The following is a 25,404-nucleotide window of genomic DNA, read 5'->3' on the forward strand; positions in this document are numbered from 1 at the left end:
TTACCCAAGGAACTTTTAATCTAGCATCTTGTTTTCTGCTCTGTCAATTCCAATTCCTGGTCTTCGAGTTATCAGTTAGCTTATTTTCATTCCTTTTTGTTTAACTAGGCAAGTATTAAAGCTATGACTTCCCTTTAAACTCAGCTTTGGTCATGTCCCATAAGATTTGATGTTGAGTGTTTCCATTATCAGTATTTTGTAAGCACTTTTTGAGTTGGGTTTCGGTTTGTGCTGTTTGTACTTTTTAGTGTATTGTGGTATTCCATGTTGATGACTGTATTCTCTTTGCTACATGCCTCTATGAACATATGTGCTAAATCATATCCAGCTCTCTGCAACTGCATGGATTGTAGCCTGCCAGACTCCTCCATCCATGGGATTATTCAGGCAAGAATACTGAAGTGGGTTGCCATTTCCTCCTCCGGGGGATCTTCCCGACCCAGGGATTGAACCCCAGTCTTCTGCATTGGCAGATGGGTTCTTTACTACTGTGCCACCTGGGAAGCCCACTACGTACCCTACTATGCTCTGAAAGAAGAGAGACAGTGGAGACCTTCCTGACTTGTGGCATTTAAAAGGGCCTAGAGGGAAACAAGACTAGAAAAATCATTAATGAAGGGTACTGAGTGCTAGGCTTTATGGGTTTGCTTCTCTTCTAGTGAAGAGCCGTTGGAGTCACTGAAAGGATGAAAAGGAATGAGAGGATTGTTATGTTATTTGAGGAAGAATAAACCATGTCATTGCTGAGGACAGTTTGAGAGAAAGAAAGAGAGTCCAGATAGGAGTCCAGATAGAAGCTTTCATGCTAGTCTAGTATAGGGATTCTCAAACATGAGCAGCATCATAGTCACCTGGAGGGCTTGCTGGGCCCCATCCCCAGAGTGTCTGATCCAGTCTGATCCAGATCCAGTCTGATCTGGAGGCTTTCACATTTGTGTTTTCTAACAAGTTCCCCTGGTGATGCTAATGCTGATGGTCCAGGAAGCACACTTGGGGAATTACTCATCTAGGAGAGAGATGATGAGAACCTGAGGCAGAGTGGTAGGAGATGGGTTAGAGAGGAAAAAAAGCACATAAAAGATATTGGGAAGGAAGAACTCAACAGGGCTTGGGGATTGAACATGAAGACAAGGGCGAGGAAGGACTCAAAGGTAACTCCAAAATATTAAATTTTGGTTCCTCAGAAGATAAGAGAATCGCAGAGGCAAAACTCCAAACATCTAGGGGTGGAATGTAGTCACATGAGTGAGACTGAGAGATATGTGTAATTCCTGGATCCATCTGCATCTGTGCCACAGCACTCAAGTTTAAAGGCCTCCTGTCCTTCAGGAAAGAGCAGGTGAGGAGAAAACTCAGGTCTGTGTTTCATCTCTCCTGCTCTCAAATGTAACCTTTGAGTAGAGGAAGGAAATGAAGATATAGAGCAGGAGGTAGGGAGCGTAGAAAGAGTTAGAATATTCTGGAAATGGAGAGCACAATTTTACGTTGTGTGGATGCTCAGTTGCTCAGTCGTGTCCTACTTTTTGTGACCCCAAGGACTGTAGCCCACTAGGCTCCTCTGTTCATGGGATTTCCCAGGCATGAATACTGGAGTGGGTTGCCATTTCCTCCTCCAGGGGATCTTCCCTACCCAGGGACTGAACCCATGTATTTTGCATCTCCTGCACTGGCAGGCAGATTCTTTACCACTATGCTACCTGGGAAGCCCGAGTATTGAATATATGTCAGCAAATACTAATAAGGAAAAAGCAAATGAGTAAAACTCAGTATGGGCCATGCAGGGTGGCTCTCTGATCCCACGTGAGACCACTGGCACTATTTTGGAGAGGAGAGGGTTGCCATTATAGGGCTTCTCAACTCCAGCCTACCTAACCTTCCTGAGTTTCATGGCTTCTGACCCTGTGATGCTGTCTTGTCCCTGGTTATTTCCCCAGCTGTAGGGAATTCTTACCTGCTTCTCTCCACTGGGCCGCCTGTAGCTGAGCAGAAGCTCCACAGCACCCACCACTTCCTTGCGGATGGCATAGAGCAGTGCATCGCCAACATACACACTGTGGTTCAGCAGGAGCTCCATGATCTCCAAGTTCTCATTCTCAATGGCAATTAGCAGGGCGCTCCGGCCCAGTGGGTCCATGCAGTTGATGTTGACATTGTAGTAGATCTCGGCCTCCTGGAGGGCCTGCTTCACAGTGGCGTAGTCCCCCTTCTCCACAGCATTGAGGAAGGCCTTCTCCTCAGCAGAGAGCTCTGTCTCTGCCCTCACAATCTGCAGGGGAATGCGGTCTCTGTATGGTGAGTAGTTGACCTTTTTGTAGTACAGTTGGGCCATGGTTCATAGCAATTTTGAAACCTAAATGAGGAGATAGAGGGAGATCAAAGATGTTGTTAGATACCTGCAGCTCTTAAGTGGTCAGTTATGGAGGCAGCCTTGCTAGGGACTTGAAAAATCCTTAGCTGTTTTAAAGCTACAATCTTTCTCCTCTTGCAAAGGAGTATATAGAAGAAAGATCCTGGGCTTTTGGGTCAGAAAGACCTGGGTTCAATCTCTAGCTTTACCAGGTCTGTGACCTTAAAGAAGTTACTCAAGCTCACTGTGCTTCAGTTTCTTATTATTAAGCTTGTTTGTGTAAGTCACTCAGTTATGTCCAACTCTTTGCGACCCCACAGACTATAGCCTGGTGGGAAATCCATGGGATTTCCCAGGCAAGAATACTGGAGTGGGCTGCCATGCCCTCCTCCAGGGGATCTTCCTGACCCAGGGATTGACCTGGGTCTTCTGCATTGCAGGCAGACTCTTTACCATCTGAGCCACTAGGGGAGCCCTGTAAAGCTTATCAATATTAATAACATTAACAGCACCAGGCCCCATGCTAAAGACTAATTCCTATCTCATAAAGCTATTGTGAGAGTTAAATGAGATAATGACTGATCACAGTAACTGGTAAAGAGCAAACCTCCTGAGACATGGCACAAGTTAGTTTTTTCCTTCCCTTCTGCTGTCTGGAAATACTCATGATAATACTTCTGATTGCTGATGCAAAGTTGGACCTCATTTTTGGCTACTTTTCTTTGGACCGTGGGCCTCTGCTAATTTGTAGGATTACATTTGCAGCTGCCCTGGATGCAGATCCTGGATTGAAATCCTGTTGGAATGCTAACTGAAGCCTTCTTCTGACTGCTGCTCACTGGGGAAAAGGGTACTGACTCCGACACACTACAGTCATGTATCGCCTCTAGCCCCTCCTGATGTTTTTCCTCCACCACCTAAACCAAGCAGTTGACATATATGAGAATCTATCTGATTCAATTCTGAGAAGTGACTGGTCTGTTTTACATGCACTATATCTAAAGCCAGATTGTAATAGAAGTGATTTCAAAGCAAAACCTATTAATGCATTCCTACAATATGTTTAACTTTCTCTGGGAGACCAAGAATAAAAGATAGTCTTTGCCTTTAATTGCATAGAATGAATCACAATATAGAGCTCTGCCTTGTAGTTTACAGATTGAATTCGTACACATTTCTCATTGACTCCTTGTACTAGCCCTATGAGATGGGAATGCTTATCCTCCCCAGGGCAGATGAGGCTCAGACCCATGAGGTGACTGACTCCCCTTTCCCTACCATCCCTGGGACCTCCAGGACTCTCTGGAGGCTGAGGTTGGATGATGTTATTTAAGTGTCTTTCACTACTGAACTGTTTTGCCAGCAAAAAGAAATGGAAATGTGATAAAGGGCCTCTTGTCTCATCTTCTGGATATAAGAGATGATGAAGACATGTGGCTTCCACAAACATTTGCCTTATTCTTCCAGGTAATTACATCTCTGCTTTGGCAGAGTGAGCGGCATATATTATACCAAGTGGCATTTGCAATTCATGCACTTGTGATCTTCTGGGAAGTTAGTGTTTGAAGGTTAGTGTTGCCTCTTGCCCTGAACAGGCCCAGATGACAAATTTCTCTCTGCATCCAAATCTCAGGAGAGCAGACTGCTGCTTGGCTGTTTTGAGAAGCACTGATATTTTCTTGTGCTACTTTCAAGTAACTCAGCAATGACTAAAGGAAAGTGGCATTTACAGGAAGCATTTGTCACTAAACAGCAAATTACTTTAATAATGCTAATTGTAGAACACCTCCCTGCCTCCCTGTCTCCATTATAAAGAAAAAGGGAGGAGAAAGAAGAGACAGTGAGAGCTCCTGAAAAGAGACTCAACAGCCCAATTCAGTTTACATTTTTTAGTTAATCAACATGATCACAGTGGAAGCCTTCAGCATGCCTAGCACTGTACTAGTCACCTTTGAAACAGAAGAAAGAAAAAGGTCCCTGTCTTCATCATCTCCCACTTGGACCATTCCACACACTTACAATGAGTCATTCCAACTCCCTTCTCTCCCCTTTCAGATTGTCTTCCACACTACCCCCAAGTTATCCTGTGAAACACAAAGCTGATCCTATTTCACTCTCCTTGGTTTGTATCCCACTGCTTTTGAGATGAAATCAACACTCCTTTCCGAGATCTACTTACTAGGTCTTGGCTTGTGTTTGTTTACCTATCTAATGTCATTTGAAAGTACTCTCACCTTCATCCACTGTTGTTTAGCCCTGTAAAGCTTCTTTTGATTCTTCCAACATGCCAAGTATTCTCCTACCTCAAGACCTTCGATCATCTCCTGGAACACTGTCCTCCAACTTTTCATTTTTCAAGCCTCAACTAAATGTCACCTCTTCAGAGATGCCCTCATCAACTGCTCTCTATAAAGTAGTTCCTTCATATTCTTCTCTCCATTGTAGCCATAGCCTTTTCTCTTCTTTCTTGATGTTAATCAAAATTTCTAGTAACACAGACATATGTCTTTGTCTTCCTGAGTAATCATCTGTTCAGTCCAATTTGCTTTAAAGCTCAAGTGCAGAGGTTGCATCTGTCCTGACTTTTTAGCATTCATCCAAGCCCAGTTCCTGGCATACCCTGGATGCTGGATATAAGTGTGATGAATGAATGAGTAAACCTTCCATGATATTCTCTCATCTCTCTCCTTCTCACCCCAAATTCTAGCCATACTGAGCCATGTTCTCTGAGTTACCCTTTCATGATCATGTGTTTGCACATGACTCCATCCTACCTTCTCTATTTAACAAACCCCTCTCTACTTCAGCACCTTGCTAATAAGTCCCACCCTTCTCTGTGAAGCCTTCCCGATACCCTCAGAATCTCCCTTTGGGCTCCCCCCTGGCACTCAGATCACATTTGTTCTACATCATTCAACTGCATCTTTGTCTTCCTGCTGTTTGTGTAGGGATACCAGATAATCACGATGGTGTGATCACTGACCTAGAGCCAGACATCCTGGAATGTGAAGTCAAGTGGGCCTTAGAAAGAATCACTATGAACAAAGCTAGTGGAGGTGATAGAATTCCAGTTGAGCTATTTCAAATCCTGAAAGATGATGCTGTGAAAGAGCTGCACTCAATATGCCAGCAAATTTGGAAAATTCAGCAGTGGCCACAGGACTGGAAAAGGTCACTTTTCATTCCAATCCCAAAGAAAGGCAATGCCAAAGAATACTCAAACTACCACACAATTGCACTCATCTCACATGCTAGTAAAGTAATGCTCAAAAATCTCCAAGCCAGGCTTCAGCAATATGTGAACCATGAAATTCCTGATGTTCAAGCTGGTTTTAGAAAAGGCAGAGGAAACAGAGATCAAATTGCCAACATCCGCTGGATCATGGAAAAAGCAAGAGAGTTCCAGGAAAACATCTACTTCTGCTTTATTGACTATGCCAAAGTCTTTAACTGTGTGGATCACAGTAAACTGTGGAAAATTCTGAAAGAGATGGGAATACCAGACCACCTGATCTGCCTCTTGAGAAATTTGTATGCAGGTCAGGAAGCAACAGTTAGAACTGGACATGGAACAACAGACTGGTTCCAAATAGGAAAAGGAGTACGTCAAGGCTGTACATTGTCACCCTGTTTATTTAACTTATATGCAGAGTACATCATGAGAAATGCTGGACTGGAAGAAACACAAACTGGAATCAAGATTTCCGGGAGAAATATCAATAACCTCAGATATGCAGATGACACCACCCTTATGGCAGAAAGTGAAGAGGAACTAAAAAGCCTCTTGATGAAAGTGAAAGTGGAGAGTGAAAAAGTTGGCTTAAAGCTCAACATTCAGAAAACGAAGATCATGGCATCCGGTTCCACCACTTCATGGGAAATAGATGGGGAAAAAGTGGAAACAGTGTCAGACTTTATTTTTCTGGGCTCCAAAATCACTACAGATGGTGACTGCAGCCATGAAATTAAAAGACAGTTACTCCTTGGAAGGAAAGTTATGACCAACCTAGATAGCATATTGAAAAGCAGAGACATTACTTTGCCAACAAAGATCTGTCTAGTCAAGGCTATGGTTTTTCCTGTGGTCATGTATGGATGTGAGAGTTGGACTGTGAAGAAGGCTGAGCCCCAAAGAATTGATGCTTCTGAACTGTGGTGTTGGAGAAGACTCTTGAGAGTCCCTTGGACTGCAAGGAGATCCAACCAGTCCATTCTGAAGGAGATCAGCCCTGGGATTTCTTTGGAAGGAATGATGTTGAAGTTGAAACTCCAGTACTTTGGCCACCTCATGTGAAGAGTTGACTCATTGGAAAAGACTCTGATGCTGTGGTGGATTGGGGGCAGGAGGAGAAGGGGATGACAGAGGATGAGATGGCTGGATGGCATCACTGACTCGATGGATGTGAGTCTGAGTGAACTCCGGGAGTTGGTGATGGACAGGGAGGCCTGGCATGCTGCAATTCATGGGGTCGTAAAGAGTCGGACACAGCTGAGCGACTGATCTGATCTGACCTTGATTCCTGCCTTCCTAGCACTTACACAGGGTCTGGAACATGATGAGTGCTCAACAAATGGATGTTTAATGAACAAATACAATCTAGCTGATGGGGTCAGCACAGTCACAAATGAGTACTAGATTTTGTGGTACTGATTTGATGCTTGGGGTTTTCAGAAAGGGCTCTGTGAGGCTGGAAGTGTCAGAGGTTTCATGGAGAAGATAGCTGTTATCCAGTCCTTGAAGAATTAATATAGTGTGAAAATGTGAGGGTAGTTCAGGTATCACAAGAACAAATGTGGTGGGCTTGATCATAGTCTAGTTAAGATAGTTTTGGGGGCATATTTTTAAGGCTATAATAGAATACAGGGATTAGAGGTAAACAAATTATAAGGCAGCAGCTCAAATCTTGTTTCACTATATTAAAAATGATCTTAAACACTTGACATATATACACTACCGTGTGTAAAATAGCTAGCTAGTGGGAAGCTATTGTATAGCACAGGGAGCTCAGCTTGGTGCTCTTTGATGACCTAGAGGGGTGGGATGAGGGGGCAGGTGGGATGGGGGGGTCCAAGAGTGAGGGAATATATGTGTACATATAGCTAATTCACTTCAGTGTACAGCAGAAGCTAATACAACATTGTAAAGCAATTATACTAAAAAAAAATTACACACACACACACACACAAACTAAAAAAACAGAAAATCCACTTGCTGCCCATTTGCCACTTAAGAGGCTGTGCTATGATGTGCTTAGTCCCTCAGTTGTGCTTGACTCTTTGCGATCCCATGGACTGTAGCCCACCAGGCTCCTCTGTCCATGGGGATTCTCTAGGTAAGAATACTAGAGTGGGTTGCCATGCCCTCCTCCAGGGGATCTTCCCAACCCAGGGACCAAACCCAGGTCTCCTGCATTGCAGGTGTATTCTACCATCTGAGCCACCAGGAAAGCCCCTTAAGAGACTACTATGAAAGGAAAGGCTAGATGTCTTTTCAGATGGTGTCACTAGTGGTTCTGGGCTAAGTATTACTGCTACAGGAAGGTCCATGTCCATGTTAGCAAGACAAGCTATAAGGGAAACTGAAGACAAATGTGTCCCAGGGAAAAGTGAAAACACAGGGAACTAACTCAATCAAAGCCCTGTTGAGTGCCAGGCACTATGCCAGGAGCCAGAGTGATAAATTATTCCACTTTGGGGATAATTCATATGTCCTGGGCACTGTGCCAGGTACTGGGGCAGCATTAATACTACTACTGCTTCTAGTAGTAATAGTAATGAAAGCAACAAGAAGTACATTCACTGAACTCTCACTCTATGCCAGATGTGTGAGTTATAATAGTAAAGAGAGAGGACAGTACAATCATGGTCAATTTGCAACTTGAAGTAAGTATAATTGGATGATCTATAGTCAGTTCAGAGTCTAGTGTTACTTTTCATCTCTTGCATTTGAAATTAATCTGGTCCATTGCATTTCCAGTGGGCTGAGCCATGAGAAGCTTTGTGGTATTCCCCTGTAGAGAAAAAAACCTCTCCTCCAGAGGTTGCCTGAGAAATACTATGAGAGTGATTCCTTCACTTTAAGGCACTATATTCCTAAAAACTACCCCTGGAAGGGACAATAAATTACATGGCCAATAGCCAATAACACTTTAAGGTGAATTCCTTGATTAAGAAAGTTGCTGTGGCCTTGGAAGTAACGAGATGTATATTTAGAAGGACATGGAAGATATGATGGAGGGGAAAGGAGAGGCCTGGATGTCTCTTTTATGTATCCATGCCCACCTCTATACTACCCAGGATATAAAATGGGTTTCCCATATAGTCTGAAAAATTGATGCTTTTGAATTGTAGTGCTGAAGAAGCTTCTTGAGAGTCCCTTGAACAGCAAGGAGATTAAACCAGTCAATCCTAAAGGAAATCAACCCTGAGTATTCATTGGAAGGACTGATGCTGAAGCTGAAGCGCCAATACTTTGGCCACCTGATGGGAAGAGCTGACTCATTGGAAAAGACCCTGATGCTGGGAAAGATTGAGGGCAAGAGGAGAAGGGGGTGGCAGAGGTTGAGATGGTTGGATGGCATCACTGACTCAATTGATGCCATTGAGCATTGAGCATTGAGCCATTGAGCATTGAGTTTGAGCAGACTCCAGGAGATAGCAGAGAACAGAGGAACCTGGTGTGTGGCAGTCCATGGGGTCACAAAGTTGGACATGACTTAGCAACTGAACAACATGTTAAGTGTCCACCTGTAAGCTTATAATATGTCTAATGACTTTCCTAGTTCCTTGCCCTCTGCCAGTCCCCAAAGCTGGTGCCATTTGACCCTCATTGACAGCTTTTAGCCTCATCCTCACTCTAAGCTCTGAAATCAATTCTTTATCCATATGCTTGCTGTTAGTCCTACTCTGCCATTTTTCTGGGAATAAGTAACTAATGATGGAATTTCTGGCATCTCTTGAGGATGGGTTATAGGGAAGGTTCCTTTCCATAACCCTTTACTGTTATAGTTATGCTTGGCAGATTGTACTCATCTGCCACTAACCTAAGCCAGGAAGTGAGGTTCGTATTCCCATTATTAGGCACTGGTTTTGAGATGTATCCTTAATTGAATGAAATAAAACCAGCCAGCACTTCATCCTATTCTATAAGTGAACTCCCACTGTAGTCTCCCAAGCAATGAAGATTAAGAATGGTCAATCAGGCTCTCAGGTGCTTATCATGTTCCCTCTTTCTGGTTCTGCTAGCCAGAGGAGTTTGTCTAATGGAATCTGTGACATCTGTGGGTTCAAATGATGCAATTTAAAGAGCTAAATCAATGGGCTGGGCAGAAGGGCAGGACACAAAGTGGTCTCACCAAATCCCAGCCCAGATCATTGCCCAGCTCAGGCCTTTGTGAGGACGAAAGCTTCCCATCTCACTAAAATTTAGTGCCTTTGGAGGGACACAGTATCTGTGTGTGGCTTGTACTCTGTGCCATGAGGATTGAGCTTGAATGGTGAAATCCTTGTGACTTCTTACCCTTCTTCTTATCTGTCTAGTTGTCCATCTCTTCAGAGTCCTTTAAGGAAAGTAGATTTAATTTGATAAACTTATACAATCTCAAGGGTAAATGGCAGATAATAAATACATTCAATGAATAAGTACCAGGCACTGTGATAGAAGCTGATTGTAACAGCTGAGTGGCTTAAAGCCATACCTCATCTAGAGAAAAACTGCATTTGAACAAGAATCTTGAATGCCCAATCCAATGAGTGACTAGAATGGCAACTTCATGTACATAGCCACGGAGGTGGGCTAGTGAGAGGAAGCTTGTGTGTGTGTGTACATGTGTATGTACATACCTGTGTGTGTGTGTGTGCATGTTGATTTTGAGAGCATTTTGACTCCTTTAAGAGAACCACTTAGAGAACTTCCTAATTTTAATGTAGTTACACTAATCTTAAAGGAGCAACCCCACGTCCAAGGAGTGGTGGCTGCTCGGGCACAAGAGGGCCTAGAGGAGCCATTCCACATTCAAGGTCAAGAGGGGCGGTGGTGAGGAGATACCCATTGTCCAAGGTAAGGAGCAGCAGCTGTGCTTTGCTGGAGCACTGTGAAGAGATACCCCATGTCCAAGGTAAGAGAAAGCCAAGTAAGACAGTAGGTGTTGCAAGAGGGCATCAGAGGGCAGACACACTGAAACCATAATCACAGAAAACTAGTCAATCTAATCACACTAGGACCACAGCCTTGTCTAACTCAATGAAACTAAGCCATGCCCGTGGGGCCACCCAAGACAGGTGGCCTTGGTCATGGTGGAGAGGTCTGACAGAATGTGGTCCACTGGAGAAAGGAATGGCAAACCACTTCAGTATTCTAGCCTTGAGAACCCCATGAACAGTATGAAAAGTCAAAATGATAGGATACTGAAAGAGGAACTCCCCAGGTCAGTAGGTGCCCAATATGCTACTGGAGATCAGTGGAGAATAGCAAGAAGAACAGCAAAGAATACCAAGAGGAGACAAGAAAGCCTTCTTCAGTGATCAATGTAAAGAAATAGAGGGAAACAACAGAATGGGTAAGACTAGAGATCTCTTCAAGAAAATTAGAGATACAAAGGGAACATTTCATGCAAAGATGGGCTCAATAAAGGACAGAAATGGTATGGACCTAACAGAAGCAGAAGATATTAAGAAGAGATGGCAAGAATACACAGAAGAACTGTACAAAAAATATCTTCATGACCAAGATAATCACGATGGTATGATCACTCACCTAGAGCCAGACATCCTGGAATGTGAAGTCAAGTGGGCCTTAGAAAGCATCACTATGAACAAAGCTAGTGGAGGTGATGGAATTCCAGTTGAGCTATTTCAAATCCTGAAAGATTATGCTGTGAAAAAGCTGCACTCAATATGCCAGCAAATTTGGAAAACTCAGCAGTGGCCACAGGACTGGAAAAGGTCAGTGTTCATTCCAATCCCAAAGAAAAGCAATGCCAAAGAATGCTCCAACTACTGCACAATTGCACTCATCTCACATGCTAGTAAAGTAATGCTCAAAATTCTCCAAGCCAGGCTTCAGCAATATGTGAACCGTGAACTTCCTGATGTTCAAGCTGGTTTTAGAAAAGGTAGAGGAACCAGAGATCAAATTGCTAACATCCGCTGGATCATTGAAAAAGCAAGAGAGTTCCAGAAAAACATCTATTTCTGCTTTATTGACTATGCCAAAGCTTTTGACTGTGTGGATCACAATAAACTGTGGAAAATTCTGAAAGAGATGGGAATACCAGACCACCTGACCTGCCTCTTGAGAAACTCGTATGCAGGTCAGGAAGCAAGAGTTAGAACTGGACATGGAACAACAGACTGGTTCCAAATAGGAAAAGGAGTACGTCAAGGCTGTATATTGTCACCCTGCTTATTTAACTTATATGCAGAGTACATCATGAGAAACGCTGGGCTGGAGAAACACAAGCTGGAATCAAGATTGCCAGGAGAAATATCAATAACCTCAGATATGCAGATGAAACCACCCTTATGGCAGAAAGTGAAGAGGAACTAAAAAGCCTCTTGATGAAAGTGAAGAGGAGAGTGAAAAAGTTGGCTTAAAGCTCAACATTCAGAAAACGAAGATCATGGGATCTGGTCCCATCACTTCATGGGAAATAGGTGGAGAAACAGTGGAAACAGTGTCAGACTTTATTTTTGGGGGCTCCAAAATCACTACAGATGGTGACTGCAGCCATGAAATTAAAAGACACTTACTCCTTGGAAGGAAAGTTATGACCAACCTAGATAGCATATTGAAAAGCAGAGACATTACTTTGCCAACAAAGGTCTGTTTAGTCAAGGCTATGGTTTTTCCAATGGTCATGTTTGGATGTGAGAGTTGGACTGTGAAGAAAGCTGAGCAACGAAGAATTGATGCTTTTGAACTGTGGCGTTGGAGAAGACTCTTGAGAGTCCCTTGGACTGCAAGGAGATCCAACCAGTCCATTCTGAAGGAGATCAGCCCTGGGTGTTCTTTGCAAGGAATGATGCTAAAGCTGAAACTCCAATATTGTGGCCACCTCATGTGAAGAGTTGACTCATTGGAAAAGACCCTGATGCTGGGAGGGATTGGGGGCAGGACGAAAAGGGGATGACAGAGGATGAGATGGCTGGATGGCATCACTGACTGGATGGATGTGTTTGCGTGAACTCTGCGAGTTGGTGGTAGACAGGGATGCCTGGCATGCTGCAATTCATGGGGTCTCAAAGAGTCGGACACAACTGAGAGACCGAACTTACTTACTTACTTACTCCTTGGAAGAAAAGCTATGACAAACCTAGACAGCATATTAAAAAGCAGAGGCATTACTTTTTCAACAAACATCTGTCTAGTCAAGGCTATGGTTTTTCCAGTAGTCATGTATGGATGTGAGAATTGGACTATAAAGAAAGCTGAGTGCTGAAGAAATGATGCTTTTGAACTGTGGTGTTAGAAAAGACTCTTGAGAGTCCCTTGGACTGCAAGGAGATCCAACCAGTCCATCCTAAAGGAGATCAGTCCTGGGTGTTCATTGAAAAGACTGATGTTGAAGCTGAAACTCCAATACTTTGGCCACCTGATGGGAAGAGCTGACTCATTTGAAAAGACCCTGATGCTGGGAAAGATTGAAGGCAGGAGGAGAAGGGGATGACAGAGGATGAGATGGTTGGATGGCATCACTGACTCAATGGACATGAGTTTGGGTAGGCTTCGGGAGTCGGTGATGGACCGGGAGTCCTGGTGTGCTACAGTTCATGGGGCTGCAAAGAGTTGGACATTACTGAGTGACTGAACTGAACTGAAGAGTTTGTTAGCAATGTAGGGATGGTCATTCTAGATAAGGGACACAGCAGGTGCTCAGGTGTGAGTATATAAATCACAGTGGTATTCTAGAGAACATTAGCACTCTTCCTATTCTAACTTCTCAAGCATGTGACCACCTTGGGACCTTATCACATGTGGTTCACTGCCTATAATCCTATTCTACTAGTTCATCAGTTTTCTTCTTATGATGGAGATCAGATCAAATGTCATCTCTTCAGTAAGCCTGCAAAGAACACATTTCCAGTGGAGATGCTCCTTTGTGTCACCCTCTATCTCATTATCCAGACTTGCTTTTCTTAAAGAATTTATTACTACTTGAAATGCTTATATTTTTGTTTAGTATTTTAACACCTAGCTCCCCCAAATTTATTGTAAACTCCATAATAGCAAACTTTATCTGTCATGTTTACTACTCTATATCCACAACCTGGCACATAGTAGGCTCTCAATAGATATGTATTAAATTACTACATGAAATAGTGGTAGGGGTAGAGATGTAGGGATGCTCTGTGAGAAGAGCTATGCTTTTTTCTTGTGTGTTTAACCACCTTCCCTGCATGTGGCCAAGTGCTTAAGCAAGAAGCCCTCCTTTTTACCTCAAGGAAAGGGTCTTAATTAGTCTAAGGTGGCTCAGATGGTAAAGCGTCTGCCTACAATGTGGGTAGACCTGGGTTCGATCCCTGGGTCAGGAAGAACTCCTGGAGAAGGAAATGGCAAACCATTCCAGTATTCTTGCTTGGAAAATCCCATGGATGGAGTAGCCTGGTAGGCTACAGTCCACAGGGTCACAAAGAGTCGGACACGACTGAACGACTTCACTTTCTTTTCAAGTAAATATTGGTAATTCCATTTCTTTGATTGACCTAGATTTGAGCATTGGTACAGTTCTGCCCAATGAGATGTGCTAGAGGGCTTCTAGGAAAAGTTTCTTTGTTCTTAAAAAGAGATGTAAAAATAAGAAATATTTCCCCTTTTTGCCTCTGAATGATGTCATTTGCATATGACACCAAACTTTGGTAGCCATTTTTGAGATTATGAAGAAAGGCAGCCTAAAAGACTCAGCTTCCATGCTGAGGATGGCATAAATTGGGTCCTTTATGATGTCTCTGAGCCATTGAATTAATTAATCTGGAAGCTGCTCAACCTCTAGACTTCTAGTTGTGTGAGATGAAAACTCACTTTTTGTTAACCCACTTTTAGGCATGCTTCTCTTTTACAAGAAGCTGAAGACATCCTAAGTGATAGCATTTTGGGGAAAATTACAAAAATTAAACCACAAACAAATAGAAAACTTGAGCAGCTTAATAATCATAGAGGAAATTAAAATAGTTTGAAAGGTCTACCAGTTAAAAGTCACTTGGTTCAAGTGGTTTCACATTTGTGTATATCAACAAAACTTAAAAAATGCAGATATTATCTTGATATTAAAATCATTTTCAGATTATAGATCAAGGAAGAACACTCCTGAATTCATTCTACAAAGCTAGCATAATCTTAATGCCAAAACCTGATAATGCTACTCCGAAGTGAAAACTATATATATATAGTTATATATATATATATGTATATGTATATATATATGTGTGTGTATATATATATATATAGACAAATTTCAACCATGAAAATCATTCTAAAAAACTCTAAATAAAATATTAGCAAATGAAAACCAGAAGTAAATTTGAAGAATAACATTATGACCAAGTGGAACTTATCCTAAGAGCAAGCAGGGTTCAATATGAGAAAATTTTCAATAGAAATAGTAACTGTCAACCACTTAAAAGAAAGAAAACATGATTATATCAATAGATGAAAAAATTGATATTAACTCAGAACCTATTTATTTAAAGAATGAAGTAAAATTGGAACAGAAGTAAACTACCTATATACACAAAAAAACTATTTACCTCAAATCAATAATAAATATCATAATAAATTGTGAAATACTGGACCCATTGCCATTAAAATCAAGAATGCTGTTATCAGCTCTATTATTCAATTTTAAGGTTTTGACTAATGTAATAAGAGAAGGATGTGAAAATATTACAAATATTTAACAAATTACCTTTATAGGTATATAATGGTATAATAGAACATCCAAGAAACTTTTCAAAAATCTGTTAAAAAGCTTTCAAGAAACTTTGGTAAGGTGACAGAATGTAAGAAAAAAATACAAATATCAATAGCTTTAAAAATTTATATCAGTAATCATCATCACTCAGAAATTATAAAGAAAAAATTCAATGCAGAATAGTGATAACATCTGAAGACATCCAGGAATAAATTTACCTAGAAAGGAACAGGATTCAATGTAAGAGAAGTTACTGATGGGAAAAAAATAAGGCAGAACAGGGAAGCACACTATGTTGCTGAATAGAAATAACCTAATAAAAATATAACTTCTTACAAATTAAGATGTAAATTACAAAAAGTATGTCTTTTGAGTTTTATATAGACCTGGGAAATTAAAGTTAAATGAAACAATAAATGTATTAAAATTTCACAAAATTTTTTATTAAAAAAAAAGGACATTATAAATATTGGCAGAGTAGGGAACTTCAAAAACCCATCTCTGCACTAATGCAATGATTTAACCTAGCAACACCCATCAGTTCAAATCAACCTTTTCTGAACTCTGGACTCTAATAAAAACTTACACTAATCAAAATAGTGCTTAATGAAGAAATAAGCTATTAAATTTTGGTAAGAGAGTTTTGTGGAATTTTTACTGAACTGCTTACAATCCCCCACTTCCTAGCTTGGAGATAGCCATGGGGACTGTGCCTCATATTGTTAGTTAGTGCAGCTTGCTGGTGCTGGGAGGGGGGAAATGTGAATTTTGTTCTCAAAGAACTGTGATTATATGTTTTGACTGGTCAATACATAGATACTAAATTTCTTCATGAAAAAGAGAAATCATCACAGAGGACTGATTGCCTTTTTTAAACCCCCCCGCCTTGGAATTTTCTCAGGGTTGGAGTTAGCCTCCCTAGCAATATTAGCCAAACGTGAAACAGCAGATTTGAGAGGGTAGAAGAAAGAACTGGTGAGACGGAAGATATATACATTGGATTTATCTAGTCTGTCTCACAGTCATAGAAAAGAAAGTTATGGTTACCAAAGGGGAAAGGTGATGGGAGAGCGATAAATTAGGAGTTTGGGATTAGCAGATACACACCACTATAAATAAAATAGATGAACAACAAGGTCCTACTGTAGCACAGGGAGCCATATTCAATATCCTGTAATAAATCATAATGGTTAAGAATATGAAAACTAATACAACATTGTAAGTCAACTATCCTTCAGTAAAAAAAATAAAAAACTAAATCAAAAAAAAAGAATGGAGATGGGGAACACATGTATACCTGTGGCGGATTCATATTGATATATGGCAAAACCAATACAATATTGTAAAGTTAAAAAATAAAAAAAAATAAAAGACAAAGTCAATGAAAAAAAATAATAAAAAAATAAATTATCTAATCTAAGGGATAGAAAATAAAAAAGAATGAAGAGGAATGAATAGGGCATCAGAAGTATGTGAGACACTAACAAGTGTACCAAAAGATGCATATTGGTAGTCCTAGAAGGAGAGGAAAGAGAAAATGGTGGAAAGTATATCTGAGGAAATAATGGCCAAAAAAATTTGAGGAAATACATGAATCTGCATATCCAAGAAGGTGAACAAACTCCAAGAAGGCTAAACTCAAAGAGATTCCATACTGAGACACATAATCAAACTGTCAAAAGACAAAGATGAAGAGGAAATCAGGAAAGCAGAAAAGCAACTTGTCACAGACAAGGAATCCTCAACAAAAATTAACAGCCAGTTTCTCTTCAGAAACCATGGAGGCCAGGAGGCAGTGGGTTGATACATTTGAAGTGCTGAAAGAAATAAAACCCATCTCAATCAAAATTTGATATTCTGCAAAACTACCCTTTAAAAATTAAGGTAAACTTAAAACATTCCCAGATAAACAAAAACTAAGCAAGTTCATTACCAGTAAACCTAGCTTATAAGAAATCCTAAAGGGAGTCCTTTAGGCTAGATAGTAATTCAAAGTCATAAGAAGAAATAAAGAACAAGGGTGAAGGTAGCTATATAGCTAAATATAAAAGCCACAATTATTGTACTTTTGGTTTGTAAGTTTTTGTCTATATGATTTAGAATACAAATGCATAGAACAAAAATTATAATTCTATGTTAGTGGGCATACAATATATAGACATGTAAGTTGTGATAATAACAACATAGAGAAGGAAGGATGGAGCTGCATAGGAAAAGAATTTTTTAGACTATTGAAGCTAAGTTATTAATTCAAACTAGCTTGCTATAAACTGAAGATGTTAGTTGTAATCCTCAGGGTAACCACTAAGAAAATAACTAAAAGCATATATAGAATGAGAAATGAAAAGTAAATAAAAATTATACACTACAAAAAAAAAATCAGACAAAAGAAGGGTGTAATGAATGAACTGGTGAACAGTATATATATGTATGTATATATATATATATATATATATATATAAATGTGTGTGTATATATATATATATATATATATATATAAAAGACATATAGAAAACAGCAAAATGACAGAAGTCAAGTAATTATAGTTTGAAGGATTAGGGTAAGGGCAATGGAGATAATAATGTCCCATTTTGATATGTTGGTATTTGAGGTGTGTGTCTTTTTTATTTTTATTTCTCCAGATGTCTGGAAGGAAAGATCCAGTCAGCATGTGGAGCGCAGCATTGAGATCTAGTGATACAGAATTAGAAGTCATTAGCATATTGACTGAAGGTTCTCGACCCTTGGCTGCACATTAGAGTCACTTGTAGAGCTTTTCAAAACCACTCATGCTTGGTCACAGTACCTCCCACCTCTCCCCACATGCACACTGACATTTAAAAACAGTTCCCCAGGTGAATGTAATATGCAGCCAAGATTGAGTGCCATCATTATAAGTGGTAACTGGAGCTGTTAGGAGTGGATGTGATTATCAGGGAGAGTGCGAAAAGATCAGGGGAACTGCTTAGAGTGATAAAGGGTCTATATCTCCACTGTCCAGTATCGTAACCACTAGCCACATGTGGCTCTTTCAATTTAGATGAATTAAAATGAAATAAAACAAAATTCAGTTCTGCAGTTGCATCAGATACATTTCAAGCAATTAATAACCACAGATGACTCATGACTACCTTACTGGACAGCACAGATACAAAATATTTTAATCATTACAGAAAGTTCTACTGGACAGTGCTGGATAACCCAAATATCTCTTCCACCTCTAAACTGTAATTTGGAGAATTCTTCCAAATTCAGGGTAGAAATATACAGTATCTGTGTTAAAATATGGGTACTTTCATGTGCATAATGCATTTTCATGGCTATGGACACATGGTGTTTTTATTTTTGTAAGGTCTTCAACTCTTTTTCACTTTTCTTTGAAGTCCAGGCAAGTTATGTAGAACCACTGGCAGCTGGATTAAATCAATGCTTTTCATTTTCTCTAGAGTGAAGACACGAGTGAAAAATATACATTTGTCTTTCTCAAGTCACTCAGCAGCATGAGAGAGTTTAAATCTGTTCAACACTCATTATCACATTGTCTGCCTGATGTTCCTTGAAGTAGTCAGGGAAAGGCAGAATGGGATGACACTGATTATAGCAAATTATACGCAGTGTAACTGGTCAAAAGTCTTGCATCTGATTATTAGTCTTGGGGTTGGTTTTCATTCTAGATCCCATAGGCTATCAGAAATGAGTGTTTGTCCCCTTGCTGTTTCCCTTTCACTGGAGAATCCAAAGTGACAACGTTCAAATAGGAACTTATTCAACAAAGCCTCTTTAAATGGGACAGAGGGACTTTTAAAGAAGTTTTTTATGCTAACAATTAGGGAATCTGGGTGAAGAGTACACAGGAGCTCATTGTACTGTTCGTACAGCTTTTCTATGTGTCTGAAATTATTTTAAAATAAAAATTGCAAAAAATATTACTTGAACGAGCAAATCATGAATTCTCATAAAAAATCAAACAATGTGGCTTAAAAAGAATAAAAAATTTCATCTTTTACCTTCATGCATTTGAAATGAGTTTATCTTTTATATATATTTTCTATGCAGTTTTCTTCAGTTAATATTTTGCAAGAATTTTCTACATATCATTATTTGTAATAACACCATTTTTTAACTTTCTTCCTTTTATTTATATTTTTTTAATTTTAATCATAGGCTAATTACTTTACAATATTGTTGTGGTTTTTGCCATACATTCACATGATTTTAAATCTGCCTTTCCGACCACCAATTTCCCTGGTGGGGCAGTGCTTCTGCTAGGTGACACTGACACAATATGTTTCATGCCATCATATGTTAAAATATCTAGTTAAATAGCTACATAATATTTTATTAGATCAAATCAGGTACACCACAATCTCCAGTTTGGGAATATTTAGGCTTTCTTCCATTTATCTCTACTATTAAAAATAAAGTTGTGAGATATATATATATATATATGTTCTTTTGGTGTGTGTGTGTGTATATATATATATAAAGCATCACTACGAATAAAGCTAGTGGAGGTGATGGAATTCCAGTTGAGCTATTTCAAATTCTGAAAGATGATGCTGTGAAAGTGCTGCACCCAATATGCCAGCAAATATGGAAAACTCAGCAGTGGCCACAGGACTGGAAAAGGTCAGTGTTCATTCCAATCCCAAAGAAAGGCAATGCCAAAGAATGCTCAAACTACTGCACAATTGCACTCATCTCACACACTAGTAAAGTAATGTTCAAAATTCTCCAAGCCACGCTTCAGCAATACATGAACTGTGAACTTCCAGATGTTCAACCTGGTTTTAGAAAAGGCAGAGGAACCAGAGATCAAATTGCCAACATCTGCTGGATCATGGAAAAAGCAAGAGAGTTCCAGAAAAAATATCTATTTCTGCTTTATTGACTATGCCAAAGCCTTTGACTGTGTGAATCACAATAAACTGTGGAAAATTCTGAAAGAAGAATACCAGACCACCTGACCTACCTCTTGAGAAATCTATATGCAGGTCAGGAAGCAACAGTTAGAACTGGAAATGGAACAACAGACTGGTTCCAAATAGGAAAAGGAGTACGTCAAGGCTGTATATTGTTACCCTCGTTATTTCTATGCAGAGTACATCATGAGAAATGCTGGGCTTGAAGAAGCACAAGCTGGAATCAAGATTGCCAGGAGAAATATCAACAACCTCAGATAATGCAGATGACACCACCCTTATGGCAGAAAGTGAAGAGGAACTAAAAAGCCTCTTGATGAAAGTGAAAGAGGAGAGTGAAAAAGTTGGCTTAAAGCTCAACATTCAGAAAGCTAAGATCATGGCATCTGGTCCCATCACTTCACGGGAAATAGATGTGGAAACAGTGGAAACAGTGTCAGACTTTATTTTGGGGGGCTCCAAAATCACTGCATATGGTGATTGCAGCCATGAAATTAAGACGCTTACTCTTTGGAAGGAAAGTTATGACCAACCTAGATAGCATATTCAAAAGCAGAGACATTACTTTGCCAACAAAGATCCGTCTAGTCAAGGCTATGGTTTTTCCAGTGGTCATGTATGGATGTGAGAGTTGGACTGTGAAGAAAGCTGAGTGCCGAAGAATTGATGATTTTGAATTGTGGTGTTAAAGAAGACTCTTGAGAGTCCCTTGGACTGCAAGGAGATCAGTCTATCCTAAAGGAGATCAGCCCTGGGGTTTCTTTGGAAGGACTGATGCTAAAGCTGAAACTCCAATACTTTGGCCACCTCATGCGAAGAGTTGACTCATTGGAAAAGACCCTGATGCTGGGAGGGATTGGGAGCAGGAGGAGAAGTGGATGACAGAGGATGAGATGGCTGGATGGCATCACCGACTTGATGGACATGAGTTTGAGTAAACTCCTGGAGTTGGTGATGGACAGGGAGGCCTTGGCATGCTGTGATTCATGGGGTCACAAAGAATCAGACACAACTGAGCGACTGAACTGAACTGATATATATATATATAAATAGTCTTCCCTGGTAGTTTAGCTGGTAAAGAATCTGCATATAAATAGTCTTCCCTGGTAGTTTAGCTGGTAAAGAATCTGCCTGAAATGCAGGAGACCCTGGTTTGATTCCTGGGTCAGGAAGATTTCCTGGAGAAGGGATAGGCTATCCACTCCAGTATTCTTTGGCTTCCCTGGTGGCTCAGACAGTAAAGAGTCTGCTTGCAATGAGGGAGACCTGGGTTCGGTCTCCGGGTTGGGAAGATCCCCCAGAGGAGGGCATGGCAACCTACTCCAGTACTCTTTCCTGGAGAATCCCCACGGACAGAGGAGCCTGGTGGGCTATAGCCATGGGGTCACAAAGAGTTGGACATGACTAAGTGACTAAGCACAGCACAGCATATATATATATATATATATATATATATATATATACACATACACACACACACACATATATATACATACACACATTCAAGGTTATTTGTTCAGCTTCTCATAAGTGAAATTACTGGGTCAAAACCCAGGAGCATTTTTAAAGATACATACTGCTGAACTTTCTAAAATTGTTTCATTGATTTTTTATCAGTGGATTTCTCAGTTCAGTTCAGTTCAGTTCAGTCGCTCAGTCATGTCCGACTCTGTGACCCCGTGAATCGCAGCACGCCAGCCCTCCCTGCCCATCACCAACTCCCAGAGTTCACTCAGACTCACATCCATTGAGTCAGTGATGCCATCCAGCCATCTCATCCTTTGTCGTCCCCTTCTCCTCCTGTCCCCAATCCCTCCCAGCATCAGAGTCTTTTCGAATGAGTCAACTCTTCACATAAGGTGGCCAAAGTACTGGAGTTTCAGCTTTAGCATCATTCCTTCCAAAGAAATCCCAGGGCTGATCTCCTTCAGAATGGACTGGTTGGATCTCCTTGCAGTCCAAGGGACTCTCAAGAGTCTTCTCCAACACCACAGTTCAAAAGCATCAATTCTTCAGTGCTCAGCTTTCTTTATGGTCCAATTCTCACATCCATACATGACCACTGGAAAAACCATAGCCTTGACTAGAGGGACCTTTGTTGGAAAAGTAATGTCTCTGCTTTTGAATACCCTATCTAGGTTGGTCATAACTTTCCTTCCAAGTAATAAGCATCTTTTAATTTCATGGCTGCAGTCACCATCTGCAGTGATTTTGGAGCCCCCCAAAATAAAGTCTGACACTGTTTCCACTGTTTCCGCATCTATTTCCCGTGAAGTGATGGGACCAGATGCCATGATCTTAGCTTTCTGAATGTTGAGCTTTAAGCCAACTTTTTCACTCTCCACTTTCACTTTCATCAAGAGGTTTTTTAGTTCTTCTTCACTTTCTGCCATAAGGGTGATGTCATCTGCATATCTCAGGTTGTTGATATTTCTCCTGGCAATCTTGATTCCAGCTTGTGCTTCTTCCAGCCCAACATTTCTCATGATGTACTCTGCATAGAAATAACGAGGGTAACAATATACAGCCTTGACGTACTCCTTTTCCTATTTGGAACCAGTCAGTTGTTCCATTTCCAGTTCTAACTGTTGCTTCCTGACCTGCATATAGATTTCTCAAGAGGTAGGTCAGGTGGTCTGGTATTCTTTCAGAATTTTCCACAGTTTATTGTGATTCACACAGTCAAAGTCTTTGGCATAGTCAAAGTCTTAACTTCAAAGATGCTTATTTTTTTCCTTCATCTTCATCTGCCACGGGCTCTTAACATTTTAATTTTCTCTGCCCCAGAGGGTTCTGACAAGTAATAATATTAAAGGCTTAAATGTACTCAAGAAGTTCTGCTGAGTATCCCCTTACAAAGCAATCTCCTTCAGTGTGACTGTTTTGTAACTTTCTCCTTTTGCATATTGGGATCCAGAAAATCAAATTACCCTTGTTGTTACTGAGAGGGTTTTACTCTTGTACAACGATCTATTTCCCACAAATTTGATTAGTTCTCCACCTCCCTGCTTATGCCAACATACAAGATGACAACTTGAAATGTTACAGGAGTTCAGTTTCAAAACAAAAAATAAAAGCTATCAGGGACTTACTGGAAATAATGGTACATACCTCTGTGTGTAAAATGGTGCAGTGTAAAGAATAGTGTCCTAGGAGTTAGGAGACCTGGATTCTAACCTCAGCTCTTTCACCAGTTTGAAGTATGAACTTGAACAAGTCACATTTACTCGTCTCTGTGTCTATTTCCTTTTCTGTGAAATGAGTAAAACAAAAAAGGTGATTGCTAAGATCAATGTCAGCTCTTAAATCAACTATGTATTAAAACAATTAATGTGTACATATATATTAGCAACATCTATGATACTTAGAGACCACTGGGTTAGATACAGCATCAAGTGAGGGACTCATTTATTAGTTAGCAATGTGTTTACTCAATAAAGAAAGGACAGGAGGATGATTCAGGGTAAAAGAAAGGAAGTTTGATGGATCACTGGTCCAGGTTCGATGCATGAGACAGGGTGCTCAGGGTTGGTGCACTGGGATGACCCTGGGGTTGGGATGGGGAGGGAGGTGGGAGAGGGATTCTGGATGGGGAACACATGTGCGCCTGAGGCTCATTCATGTCGATGTATGGCAAAAACCACTACAATATTGTAAAGTAATTAGCCTCCAATTAAAATAAGTAAATTAATTTTTTTAAAAAAGAAAGAAGTTTGAGAAAGTTACTGGTTTGGGTTATTTTTGTAGATGAAATAAACTGAATAATCCAGATTAAATAATCTTTCCCTTTGACACTGGGGTAAGTCCAATATAATAGTCTGTATGAATAAGGTAGACTAGAATAGAACCCAAAGATGTGTTTGCTCTGGTTTTCTGAGGTGCATGCCCACAGCCTTCCGAGTCCCAGAAATAGCAGTCATACTTATCAGCACTATCTTAACGAGTCCTCGTGACTTCTATCATAAGGGGAAACAGCCTGAGATTCTTCCTCTAACAGAGATTCCAAAGAGTGTGTTGTTAGAAGAGGGTTTACCTCCATTGTGCCCCTTCCAAGAATTAAGAGTGTGAGTATGAGAGTGTATCCCAGAGTATGTCTATTGCCTATTAATGATCCCCTATGGCTCTGTCAAGGAGAAGGCAACGGCACCCCATTCCAGTACTCTTGCCTAGAGAATCCCATGGACGGAGGAACCTGGTAGTCTACAGTCCATGGGGTTGCTGAGGGTCGGACACGACTGAGCGATTTCACTTTCGCTTTTCACTTTCATGCATTGGATAAGGAAATGGCAGCCCACTCCAGTATTCTTGCCTGGAGAATCCCAGGGATGGGAGCCTGGTGGGCTGCCATCTATGGGGTCGCACAGAGTCGGACACGACTGACGCGACTTAGCAGCAGCAGCAGCATGGCTCTGTCATTTACAACTTAACCTTAGTGCTTCTCAGATCTGGATAGCAGATCACCTGGAAATCAAGATGCTCTCTGTGAACCCTATAAAATATTCCCATAAATTTAATCTTTTTAAAGTATTTGTATTCATTCCCTCAAGATGCTATGGGCAACATGTAATAGAGAGACATACTAACACATTCAAAGGCTCTGCTTAGCAAATCTTTCATCTCCTTACTCAACTCAAGCCCTGTTCTCTCATGCCGTCTGTTTTCCCAGCTACCCATCCTATCCACAGCTCACTCTCTGGATTAAATGCTAATGTGAGCGGTGCTCTTTTTGGCTGCCAACTCTGGCTTCTTTTCAGAATTTTCTGCCTCTAAGACTGCCTCAGGTTACCATTGCCCTGTCTTGCATCTCCTGCCCTTTCCCCCCACCTCTCTCCCTAGTGGGAAAGTGGCTCTTATAGGTAGGATTGAGACAGTGTGTTTTATACCATCATATGACTACAGGGAATTTTTGCTAGCAGTTTAAATGCAGACCTGTCTGTGACCACAAATGGATAAAGGTAAGCCATTGATGACATGTGATATGCTTTTCCTTGGTGTTCCTTTGCTGCAGGTTTATTTGTGTTGCTCTCTGCTGGCAGTCACTAAAGGATTTAAGGGGAATTTGTAGCTGAAAAACCTGCCACAGAGAAAATTCTCCCATGGATTAAATTGTTCCCAGAAATCAATAAATGACTACTGCAGATTGATTTTGGTAGCAGAACACCTTGGTGCAACCTAAAGAATATCTGTGATTTGTGGAACCATACTGTGATGAATATCAGTTGATCAG

The 25,404-nt window shown here is 40.7% G+C and overlaps 1 protein-coding gene across 1 annotated transcript in view; it reads right to left on the bottom strand.

The window, feature by feature from the left end:
• TRPC5 (transient receptor potential cation channel subfamily C member 5) overlaps positions 1-25,404 on the bottom strand; it is a 347,276-nt gene that overhangs the window by 188,954 nt on the left and 132,918 nt on the right. The window contains exon 2 of the mRNA XM_070785143.1: positions 1,952-2,350. Within this exon, the coding sequence (XP_070641244.1) occupies positions 1,952-2,329 (378 nt within the window). The 5' untranslated portion in view covers positions 2,330-2,350. The remainder of the gene's footprint in view (positions 1-1,951; positions 2,351-25,404) is intronic.

The sequence above is a fragment of the Bos indicus genome, chromosome X, assembly GCF_029378745.1.
Source record: "Bos indicus isolate NIAB-ARS_2022 breed Sahiwal x Tharparkar chromosome X, NIAB-ARS_B.indTharparkar_mat_pri_1.0, whole genome shotgun sequence".
Classification (NCBI taxonomy): Eukaryota; Metazoa; Chordata; class Mammalia; order Artiodactyla; family Bovidae; genus Bos; species Bos indicus.